General features: G+C 39.6%; 1 protein-coding gene across 2 annotated transcripts in view; it reads left to right on the forward strand.

Moving 5' to 3' along the window:
- LOC142759970 (interferon-induced, double-stranded RNA-activated protein kinase-like) overlaps nt 1-13,055 on the forward strand; it is a 171,330-nt gene that overhangs the window by 85,603 nt on the left and 72,672 nt on the right. For both annotated transcript variants that reach the window (XM_075862807.1, XM_075862808.1), the window contains exons 6-10: nt 4,634-4,692; nt 7,260-7,335; nt 9,304-9,407; nt 11,411-11,546; nt 12,557-12,612. In XM_075862807.1, the coding sequence (XP_075718922.1) occupies nt 4,634-4,692; nt 7,260-7,335; nt 9,304-9,407; nt 11,411-11,546; nt 12,557-12,612 (431 nt within the window). The remainder of the gene's footprint in view (nt 1-4,633; nt 4,693-7,259; nt 7,336-9,303; nt 9,408-11,410; nt 11,547-12,556; nt 12,613-13,055) is intronic.

Consider the following 13,055-nt stretch of genomic DNA (forward strand, 5'->3'; position numbering starts at 1 on the left):
CCACTTAGAGGTCTCAGTCACTATTGACCACGGGATTCAAGGGGTTAAGCATCTATGATTAGACTTATCTCCGACCATGCCCATTGCAGCAAATTTTTAGCTGTAATATACAGTTGATACCGTCTGATGATGGTGCGTGGTGGCAAGGGGTTAAATTTATGACATGTCTTTTTTTACTCATACAGACTACCTAGCTATTGTGGACAAACTACTGATGTTGTTTTTAACCCCTTTCTGATGTATGACATCTACTTACGTCATAGCCATGCAGGGAAAGTATGGAGCGGACTCACAGACTAAGCCCGCTCCATACAAGGCGGGTGTCGGCGCTACATTACAGCCGACACTTCACTCTAAAGAGTTATTTAACCCCTTAGATGCCACAACCAATAGCGGCCAAGGCATCTAAAGCGTTAGAAAGAGGGGGGAGACACCCTGACAGCCTATTGCCACCCGACGTGAGTGCCGGGTGCCAATGGTTGACATCGCAGCCTGGGGGCCTAATCAAGGCCCCTAGGTCTGCCATCTTTGCACTCCCACTAAGCCCTGCGTCTGGCAGGGCTTAATAAGTGCCTGTCAGAAACACCATATACTGCAACACATTAGAATTGCAGTATATAGTTCAAGCGATCCAATGATTGCTGTTTCAAGTCCCCTAGGGTGACTAGTAAAAATCAGTTAAATAACCTTTTTTTTTTTTATGTACAAAAGTATTAAAAGTAAAAAAAATAACCTTTTCTTATTTTCCCCCTAAAGCATTGTAAAAAAAAATAAAATAAACATAATTGGTATCGCTGCATCTGTAAAAGTCTGAACTATTACAATATAACATTAACACAGTGAACGCCATAAACCGCTTCGATCGCTGTTTTGTGGTCACCTCGTCGCCTACAAAATTTTTAAAAAAAGGGATAAAATACTTGCATGCACCCCAAAATGGTACCATTAAAAAGTAAAGCTCTTCCCACAAAAAATAAGCCTTTATACTGCTTAATCGACGAAAAAATAACAAATTATGGCTCTCAGAATTCAACGACACAAAATAAATTTTATATTTTACAATTACTTCTTTCTTTGTAAAAGTATTAAAACATAAAATAACTATATAAATTTGGCATCACCGTAATTGTTCACATATAAAGTTCACATATCGTTTTTAATTGTTTAGTGAACGCTGTAAAAACGAAGCGCAAAAAACTATGAAGGAATCTGTTTTTGTTTTTTTTTTCCACCTCACAAAGATTTTTTTTCCCCTTTTTCTAGAACATTACAGTACAACAAATAGTGTCTTGAACAAATACAACTCGTCTCGCAAAAATCAAGCCCTCATAGGGCTATAGCGACAGAAAAATAAAACAAAGTTATGGCTTTTGGAATGTAGGGTGGAGAAAAATTCAAATGAAAAATGACTGCGCTGGGAAGGGGTTAACCCCTTAAAGACCGGGCCAATTTGATTTTTTTCATTTTCGTTTTTTTCCTCCCCGCCTTCCAAAAGCCATAACTTTTCGATTTCTTTGTCGACATAGACATAAGAGGGCTTGTTTTTTGCAGGACAAGTTGTAGTTTTTCATGGCATCATCATTTTTGTACTGCATAATGTACTGGGAATCTGAAAAAATAATTATTTGTGAGGTGAAATGGGCAAAAAACAGCGATTACACAATTTTTGGGGGAATTTTGTTTTTACGATGTCAGTCAGGCGGTAAAAACTACATATTCACCGTATGCTACATGTTTTCTATTATGTTTTACCACTTTTTAAAAAAATAAATCTATTTGCTAAAAAAAAATTGTTTTGTGTCGCAATATTCTGAGAGCCATAACTTTGTTCTTTTTCTATCAATTTAGAAGTGTGAGGGCTTACATTTTGCAGGGTGAGCTGTAGTTTTCACCTATATAATTTTAGGGTGCATGTAACTTTTGATCACTTTTAATTCCTTTTTATTTTGGAGAGCTAAGGTGAGCAAAAAACTGCAATTTTTATATATATATTTCTTTTTTATGTCGTTCACCGAGCGGATTATACAATACTATATTGTGATAGTTTGGACTTTTATGGATGCAACGATACCAGTTAGGTTAAATTTAATTTTTTTAACATTGCTTTAGGGGAAAAAAATGGGAAAAGGGTTTTGTGAACTTTTAATATTAAAATTTTTGGGAACATTAAAAAAAATCTTTATTTAAAGAGGCTCTGTCACCAGTTTATAACTGCCCTATCTTCTACCTAATCTAATAGGCGCATTAATGTAGGTAACAACAGTTGTTGTTTTGTTTTTTTTAATAGTAAATTTTTTCGTTTTATGCTAAATTGTTCTCCTGCGCTTTTTTTTTTGCTTTTCACCAAGTGGGCGTTGTAAAGAAAAGTGTATGACGCTGACCAATGAGCGTCATACCTTTCACTTCATTCATGCCCAGCTTTTTCACTGCGAGATCATCTCGCGAGATCACGCTGTGATGTGAAACCAGCTGGGCATGAATGAAGAGAAGTGTATGATGCTGATTGGTCAGCGTCATACCCTTTTCTTTACAATGCCCACTTGGTGAAATGTAAAAAAAAAATGCCCGGTTGGGCATTTAGAACAAATTTGCATAAAACTAAAAATGATCATAACTTGGTCAAAAAGAAAAAAAAGAAAAACGGTTATCTACATTAAAGTGCCTATTAGATTAGGTAGGAGATAGGGCAATTATAAACTGGTGACAGAGCCTCTTTAACAGTTTTTTACTTTTTTTATTAGTCACCCTAGGAGACTTGAACCAACGATCGTTGGATCGCTTGAATGATATACTGCAATACTAGTGTATTGCAGTATATCTTGATTCCAGAGGCAGGGCTTCAAAGGAGTACAAAGATGGCAGACCTGGCCTTTATTAGGCTTCCAGGCTGCCATAACAACCATTATAAACAGTCGATCATGCCATGGGGGGGGGGCGTGATGCCTTGTTCGAGGGGGCGCCCCCCTGATTCTAACAAGTTAAATGTCGCGGTCGCAATTGACCGTGACATTTAAGGTGTTAAACATGCGGAATCAAAGTGATCTTTGATTCCGCCCATTGAGGTGAGGTGTCGGCTGTATAATACAGCCGTCACCCGCTGAGTATGGAGTGAGCTTAGCCCGTGAGCCCGCTCCATACTTCCCCCTTAATGGCTACCGCATACTAGTACGCGACATGTCGTTAAGGGGTTGATACTTTTTCAGAAATGGCGTTAATCAGTGTGAATATTGGTTGTGCTGGAACTTTTCAATTTAAGCCTATCTAAAGAGGACCTGTCATCTGCCCAAAAAACTGCAGTTGACATCTTAGGCTATGTTCACACGGGGTATTTTGCCGAGTTTTTTGACGCGGAAACCGCGTCGCAAAACTCGGCAGAAACGGCCCGAGAACGCTTCCCATTTCAATGGGAGGCGTCGGCGTCTTTTTCCCGCGAGCAGTAAAACTGCCTCGCGGGAAAAAGAAGCGACATGCCCTATCTTCGGGCGCTTCCGCCTCCGACCTCCCATTGACTTCAATGGGAGGCACGAGAAAGCGTATATCTCGCTGTTTTATGCCCGCGGCGCTCAATGGCCGCGGACGAAAAACGGCGCGATAATTGCCGCGAAAATCGGCGTGCAGGGAGAGGAATATCTGCCTCAAAGTTCCAAACGGAATTTTGAGGCAGATATTCCTCCCCCAAAATACTCCGTGTGAACATAGCCTTAGTTAGATTCTCACAGATTCTGATGCTTTTTATTTCTTTCCTCTGGCACCTTTTCCTCTAGCTCTCACCGTTTCTGAGATATCCGGGCCATTAGTTCTGGTGTCCAATATGCAAATGAGGCCTTTGACTGTCAAGTGGGAAGTTACCCCTTATCAAGCGACAGGAGTTACCCGTCCACTTGACAGTCAAAGGCCTTATTTGCATATCAGGCACCAAAACTAACGGCATTGATTTCGCAGCAACAGTGGGGGTTAGAAGAAAAAAAAAAAAAGCGGCAGAATCTGTGAGGCGGCTGCAATCTAACTGAGATGTCAGCGGCAGTTTTTTTGGGCAGGTGAGAGGTTCTCTTTAAAACTAATGTCAGTGAGGTGCCAGGAAAAGGATAGCTGAGAAGATTAACCCTGCTGTGCGACACTAAGGGCATGTTCAGACGTGGCAGAAATGTTCAGCTGTGGATTTTGCTGCAAGTTCTCGGCAATTACACAATGAATCTGCTTCAAAATCCACATAGGTGAAGGGTTATCCAGAAGTGGTGGATTTCGCAGCGGACTTGCCACAAGTTTCAGAATTTGCATCGCAAAGGCAGAAATCCACAGTGAAAATTCACTGCTTCTCTGCAACAGACTGAGCATGCTGATGAATGTAAATCCTGCACCGCGATAGCGATAGAAACCAAAGAAAAAAAAGTCAGCTGCGAATGTCCACTGCAAATTTCCACTGAATTTCACTGCAAATCCACCACGTCTCACCATGCACTTAGGGGTATTTTATGCGGGCCAATGATTAGGTGAACAAGCGTCCATGCGAATGCTTGTTCCCAATCATAGCCCTGTGTAATGTTGAATTTTCATTTCCCTGCAGCCAAATACTTCAAATATCGCCAATGACTTTGTTTTTGCTGAAGACTTGAAAGTTATGTTTTTTTTCTAGGAGTTGCCTGAAGGTTTCATAGATGAGTCTGGTTCTGAAAATTCTTCTTTGTCCGAAAGGTATGCAATTACATGTTAATTCAGTTATATATTTTATTCATAAAGTGGCTTGTGACCACTGGAAGAGGCTTCGTAGCTTCTTCTCACACACACACACACTATATATTTACTACTTTTGAGGCTTTATCCAGTTTTAGAACTTTTAGATGACTCAGTTGTCATGTACATACATATGATCGAATCCCCGCTATTAAGGCATAAGTGCAGCTTTCTCAATATGGATCGCACAGGAATAGTGGCAGTCCACAGTCGCATAATTGCTCCAATGAAAATGTACATCATGATCCGAGAACTTGATCTCACCCACAATGTACATTTTTATCATAAGGTGTTAAAAGGGTGAGAAAATGTGTAACGTGGGGAGAGAAAATTATTAGCAGGGTACTCAGTGCAGTATGTTAGTACATTCGCTAATATACATTCCGGTCCCCCATTGCGCTGATTATGAGATTCTAATAGATTTTTACAGATCTGCCAGGAGACCAGAAGTCTAGTGGCACAGTCTTCATTCACGACGACACGACTCTTTGTCATGTGACTGGCCCTGCTGCACTGTCTGTAATCGCTGCAGCAGAACTACAACATAGCCCTATTCAGTTAAATGGGATCGTGTAGCAGTACTCTAAACAGCAGTTTTCCAGGAGCGCCCCTGTGTAGGGGAAATCCGTTAAGGGACCTCTGTCCCTTCACTCTCCAGATCGATTAGGATTCCCAGAGGTCGGACTTCCACCGATCAGAATGTTATGACATAGCCTAATAATATGCTATACCTTTCCAAATGGGAATTCCCCTTTAATACCTTGCTGCTGTCTTGATAGTTTGCCACAATATGTAGGTGTATTTAACATTTCTCAGCTTAGTCTCTAGGCTGTTTAGTTCTGTCTGCAGAACAGGTTTGGCTAGGGCATGTGTTAAATTCCTAAGAAAAACAAGCTCGCATACTGCACAAATTCATCTGAAAACACAAAAATGTTTCAGAATGCAGTGATGCAAAAAACATATACTGCGTCCTGAAGGCCACAACTAGCCAATCCCTTAAAGAGTTAAACACTCCATTGCTAGACAAAGTAATCCACAAGCAGGATCCACCTGTGACAAGCGGGTTCCACCTGTAAACAATCCCATATAAGTTTATAATTTAGATGTGATAGATTGCAGGTGGATCCTGCGTGTCAGACACACAGGACCCGCTGACACCGAACCTGTCAGGTCCGCGGGACTGACAGATTCAGTGTATAAAGCGAACGATACAGCTGCTCTGTATAGAGAATACAGATCAGCTGTATCTCAAAAAAAAATTTTTTTTTTTAATAAAGACTATTTATAAAGTTACACCAAACACACTGACTAATCTATTTATTAAAAATGTGCATGCCTCTTAATAAATTTGGCACATTTTAAACTGTGTGACAGGCAGAAAATCAAATCTACATCTGCTAGGAGTGTAAACTGCTTAGTAAATGTGGTCCATTGTGTTAAAAAGTAGTCATCAGCTTTAAGGCTCTGTTCACACCTGCAGTAGTTGTTTTTCGGGTCAGTCTTTATTTGATGGTCAAAACAGCACAGCGGTCGGTATCATTCTATCCACTAAAAAAAATTAACATGCAGAATATATATATATATATATATATATATATATATATATATATATATATAATATACATATATATATATATATATATATATATATATATATATATATATATATAAAATGTGTGTATATGTATATATGTGTGTATATGTATATATATATATATGTGTGTGTGTGTGTGTGTGTGTGTGTGTGTGTGTGTATATATGTATATATATATATATATATGTGTGTACATAATCCTCCAAAATACGAAACTGCACACCTTGTTAGTGAAAAAGTGGATTTATTCACCACATGCAATGTTTCAGCCCTACTCAATGGGGCCTTTAAATATGGCAGGGGGACCAGTACTACCCGCCATAAATCCCAGAAGAACGAAAGCCATGGTGCCAGTGTGAGCAGGAAGTCCACTCATTACAGTTAGCTAATGAGCTGTTAGACACAACACTCTGAGTTAGGGCTTATTCAGACGAACGGGATATACGTCTGAGCAACGCGCGTGATTTTCACGCGCGTCGCACGGCCCTTTATTAGTCTATGGGGCCGTGCAGACAGTTCCATGATTTTTATGCAGAGTGAGTCCGCTGCGTAAAACTCACGACATGTCCGTTCTTTATGCGTATTCCGCGCATCACGCACCCATTGAAGTCAATGGGTGCGTGAAAACCACGCATGTCACACGGAAGCACTTCCGTGTGCCGGCCGTGATTCGCGCAACAGCAGTGAAAAGTATGACTGAAAACAGAAAAGCACCACGTGCTTTTCTGTTTACAAACATACAAACAGAGTGTCATAATGATGGCGGCTGCGCGAAAATCACACAGCCTCGCATCATATGATGCTGCCACACGGAGCTGTCAAGTGCCTTTTGCACGCGCAAAACGCTGCGTTTTTTGCGCGCGCAAAACGCACACGCTCGTCTGAATCCGGCCTTAGTAAAGGTTAATAATATAAATGAATATTTCTTTTTCAGTGCTGGTGGTGATATCAGTGGTAACAGAAGTCGTTCGGAAAATGGATTCTCAGATTCAGCATCTGCAACTTCTGAGGTATTTCCAAGCAAATGAACAAGTAGAAAAGATTGGGCATATTTGCACATTTACCTACAGAAATATCTTAATGGTTACTTGTATGAAGCGTGCGGATTAGTTGTTTTGTTTTGCAGTTCAGATAATCAATTCTAACAAACAATGTTGATTTTAAAAAAGGAAATCCAGTCAGATCAGATAATGATCCTTCCCATTAAGGCCTAATTCACACAAGCGTATTTGGTCCGTGATATACGGTCCGTATGTCGGCCGCATTTCCCGGACCGAATACACTGCAGGGAGCCGGGCTCCTATAATCATAGTTATCTATGACACTAGGTGTCACTGCCTCGCTGCGGGAAAACTGTCCTGTACTGAAAACATGTTTTCAGTACGGGACAGTAGTTCCTCGGAGAGGCAGTGACACCTAGTGTCATAGATAACTATGATGCTAGGAGCCCGGCTCCCTGCAGTGTGTTCGGTCCGGGAAATGCGGTCATAACATTATGTCCATTATGGATCCTGTTAAAAAGGGAAGCCATGATATCAGTGTGAATTGATATCCAAAGTTTCCTTAAAAAGTGCAGTATTATAGATTTTAACTAATGAATGTTTACCGTAACATTTCTATTATCGGTTATGACTGAAATTGCCCTTTAAAAGAAAATGCCATCTAAATGTATCTTATATAGATCTATAGACTATCTTGTAGGAGGTCCCTTGGTTGAGAACTCCACTAATTCCCAGAGCAAGGAGATGCTATGTCGCAATCCTTGTGTCAAAGATTTCAAGTGACAACATCTCTGAACAGCTCCAAAAACAATTTAGGTGCTTTATAGAGTGCTACAACCCCCTAATTTGAAGAATCAATGGTGGTCTCAGTTTGCAGAACCCTATGTGATGGATGGTCAAATTGCTTATGTTCTCTGTATTAAACTACACTATGAATTATCAAGCAGGATGCCGGATTATGAAGATATGTATTCTCCATTTTGTAATGGAGAATACATATCTTCTGGTTCTGTTTGAATCACAAGGGAATAAGTTATTACTTTGTGTTCTTTTTCGTGGCCTTCAATATTGGTAGATAGGAGTCTGGCAGAACGCCTAGACCTGAAATAATCATTATATTTCCAATTAATTCTTTATCTCAGTATTTCACACACATATATGAAATCATCACATACACTTATGAAAACCTCCTACATTTCTATTGTTTGTAGGCCAGGATTTGCAGGTGTTAGAAAGATCACGTGACCTCAGTGGGAAGGTACCCTATGACGTATTTTCAGTCTACGTGTAAAATGTTATGATTGGTTGTTCCATGAGAGGTAACACCCTGGTTAGAGGGTACGCCCTGAGGGTATATTAACCTATGTATCTTGATAATAAATGAGAATATTGATTGAGACGACAGATTGCTATTGTCTTTATTGATCTCCCGGTGCACTGCTGATACTTCAATTACCATATTTGAATACCACCTGACAAAGCAGAGGGAGCCCATTAGAGCACCCATCCCAAAAGGTGCTACCTGGAAGGGGTTTCTTCGACACCTACATATGTCACCTTCTGACATGCTACAGGATTGTGGAAAATTATTTTAGAAGAAATACCCCAGTAATATGCATTTTTAGTGAAGACTTTCCCATCAGTTGTGCAATGGACACCCTTTATTTGAAAGCAGATAACCATTATATAACCAGTAATTTTTTTTATTTCAATGTGCCATTGTTGTTTTGCTCCAAAATATTAGTGTATTTTTGAATCTCAATAGATGCCCTAGGTTCCTATTTGTGCATGTCTGATAGTCAGAGAACACCATTATGGTCTGCTCCAAAGAATGCATACAGGTGTTATCACAAGGCAGTTCATAATGTATCTGCTGAATGTAAGATATCCCAGAACTGGAAATATTACATGTGTGACACATATTTAAAATCTGAAAGCTGATTATAATTAAGACTTCAATATTTTTACTCATGTTAGTATCAACAAGACCCTGTCGCATTACTTCATCACTTCTGCCAAACGCAAAAGTGGATACTCGACTTTCTGGATGGTGGACAAACTGGACCAGCTCATAATCGTCAGTAAGTTAAGCAATGAATTATGTTAATTATTTAGAAGGAAAACTGAGAACTTTTTTTATTGTTTTTCTGTAGACCATAATAGTATATATCAAAACTGCCAATTGTTTTCAGCATTGGATCTACTTTTTGTAAAGTCTGAGTTAGGTAATCTAATAGGCGACCAGGGACCAGTAAATGAGGACAGGCAACACTGCTGCCCCTTTTTCAGATGCCACCATGAGAGTGATAGCAGTCACAGTTAGTTACTTATTGTACCTGCTACACAGCTAGGCCTTCTTCCTATGTGACTGTGCTGCTCCTACACTCTGAATTTCCTGAGTTTACCCATCAGGGAGTGTGTGAGACCTACACCAGCTCTCCAAGACTCACAAGTTCCTATATGATTCGCCAATGAGCATTTCACTAAAAAAAAGGTGTTGACAGGCACACTGAAATGCAAACCTATTAGAATACAGCTTTCCTACTTCTGCAGAATAGCCCGGTGGCCGAAAATGGAGATCTAGTAAACCCTACTGTTAGGTCCATCGGTAGATTACAATCTACTATTTCACCACCATTAGTATTGATGTATCAGAGTGCTGACATAACGTATGAGGTAATGCATACTTTTTAAGGTCAGAAATGCCCCTACATTTTTTATAAAACTCTATGGTCATTTTCACGTGGCTATGGAACTCCTTATGACTACTTTTATGCATTTTTTTTAATGTAAGATGAGAAGCATGTTTACATTGTATGAGCTATGCAAGGTATTATGGGGCCTTAACCCAAAGTACACTTCTGAAATCGACTGCATGAGCGTTTAACTCTTGTTCCCACAACTATTCGAACTAGCCTTCTCCTATCTATCCAAGAACTTTAGTTTTGGTGCAGGTGCCGAAATTCCAATTCTCATGAAACCTTGCACAATTCACCCATGTAACCATATTACAACACATAACTGAGTTAATAAATTTAAGTATGGAGGTACCTAGAGATCCACTTTAAGGGCTTATTCAGACAAACTTACACCCTGCGATGGGGCCGTTGAAAAATAGAACATGTCCTATTTTCTTCCGTTTTCATGGATCCCTCCATAGACTCAAGTCTATGTTGATCCGTATAAAAGGGGCCTAAGGCGCACAGGGCAACTCAGACATGAAAAACTGAATAAGCCCTAAGTTGGATTTTTTGCTGATTCATTTTAAGACAATTTAAATTAAAAAGACATGTTAAAAGCAGAAGGCTTTTAGGTCACACTGACAAAACGACAGCACATGATTTTCAGTCTGTTCTGTTTATTTAAAGAACAGATTTCTAATGATATAAAAGACTTCTGTAGCTTCTGTCCCAGAAAACGAAATTATTTTGCAAAGTGTGCAGAAATCCTGACTCCCACCAAAATTATAAAATAAATTGGTCAAGTGTTTTTACCCCAAAAATTGAGAGATTATATTTTCCTCAATGTCATGATCAGGAATTTCTATTAGGCATCATTTACACGAGCGTAATATACGCGCGTGCGACGCGCGTGCTTTTCACGCGTGTCGTACGCACCTATATTAGGCTATGGGACAGTGCAGACAGTGCGTGAGTTTTGCGCAGCGCGAGTGCGTTGTGTAAAACTCACGACATGTCCTTTCTTTGTGCGCTGTTCGCGCATCACGCACCCATTGAAGTCAATGGGTGCGTGAAAACCACGCATGCCGCACGGAAGCACTTCCGTGCGAACTGCGTGGTTCGCGCAACAGCTGTCAAACTCTGAATGTAAACAGAAAAGCACCACGTGCTTTTCTCTTTACAAACATCCAAACGGAGTGTCATAATGATGGCGGCTGCGTGAAAATCACGCAGCCGCGCATCATACACTGATGACACACGCAGCTGTTAAGTGCCTTTTGCGCACGCACACGCTCGTGTAAATCAGGCCTTATATGAAGCCACAGATAATGCTATTCCTGGAGATATCTTTAATAACAACCTAAAGTATTTTTCTTTTATTTTCTAACAATGTAAATATTCAGGTTTTCTTGCAAAGCAAAGACTGAACAGAGAAGTTTTCCAGAAAGTAATATGAGAAAGACAAAGAAACTGGCAAGAAAGGAAGCTGCGTTCCTCGCACTAAAAGAACTGAAAAGCGAGTTTCCCTCTGATATCCCGGTATGATGTGCTTCTTCAGTTCAGTTATGAATTTTGTTGCAAAACTTAAAGGGACCGAATTATTTTCAAAAGACATAGCACAGATTTTGATTTGATCGTTCGGTAGGTTTTGCTTTGCACCAAGTTATAGGGTATATCATTTGTAGAGACACTTCACATTAAGCAAAATCTCAGGAAATAGCTTACCTCCACATCACATCAGTTTGGTGATCTTGCCTCAATTTATATTTACATGAGATTTTTAATTTGGTTTATATGAGAGGTGCTGGAAAAAAATTGTATTCTCACGTAAAGATACCCTTACGAAGCAAAATGTTACACACAGGCCCACTCTTCCTACTGGCTGCTACAATTTTATGAAAATCCCCCATAGATCAATTTTTTGCTGCAAAACTATAGTGCAGAATACTTCATCCAGATTTGAACAAGTGGGTACTTGGGTTTGTATGTTGGCAACATGCAGTTTTTAGTGCCGCACGTGCCTGAATACATCATGTCTATTGTAAAACACTTGTACATTCAACCTACTCAGTACTGCACAATCAAACAGCAGGAAGAAAAACCATTGCATAACCGTGTGTTGAATACAGTTTTACCATGGTCTCACCAGGAAATTCTTGGAAAATCTTTGGAAAACATCTATTCAGTAAATCAATACAGTAAATCAATCTTTTTTTTTTTTTTCTTGGGTTTGTGTATGCCACGCTTTTTATCTACAGAAGTCCATGAGGTACAACACACAAGGTTTAAGATGTGATCATGATAAAGAAAAGAAAATTTCAGCATCAAATCTGTCATGTGTGAACATGCCCTAAATAATTCTGCACATTTTGGTATACCAACTAGATTCTAACTATAGATGTGTAGGTAATGGTTGGAGAATAAATGCAGAGCAGAGCAACACCATGGTGTGTTTTTCTGCAAAAAGACTGAGACACTGGTCACTAATACCTTTTATTAAAAGATACACTAGCATTAAGTTCCTTAACAGTGTTTTAATTCACTTTTAGGACTTACCGAAGGTTTTCGTAGATGATTCAAGCAAAGGACAGTCTTCTGCCCCAAGGTAAGAATTTTGTGTCCCTCAAAGATCACATTTAGACGTGACATAACTGGCACAGATTTTTAGTCTATGGGAATGGACTACAATACATGTGGATGGGGTTTTGAAAATCCCATCCACACGTAGCAGACAAAATAAGTGTAGAAGTCATAGCATGCTGCAGATTCTCACAACTGCAACATGCACATTCTGTTGCGGAGACTTTCACTTCAGATTTCACCCACTAGAGTAAATCTTTGACAAAATCTGCATTTCACAGACGCTACGTGCAGACTTAAACAAAAGGTGCGAGAAGCATCAAAGAGAATTATTGGTTGTGCAAATAAGCATTTCAGGGAACTGTATTACCAGCAATTTCTATGCTCAAAAGATATTTTTGGTTTTGGCAGCATTTTTTTTTTACAAAAGTGACAACAGGAAACACAGCCATATTGGTGTGTGTCTTA

Source organism: Rhinoderma darwinii, chromosome 4, assembly GCF_050947455.1.
Source record: "Rhinoderma darwinii isolate aRhiDar2 chromosome 4, aRhiDar2.hap1, whole genome shotgun sequence".
Lineage (NCBI taxonomy): Eukaryota > Metazoa > Chordata > Amphibia > Anura > Rhinodermatidae > Rhinoderma > Rhinoderma darwinii.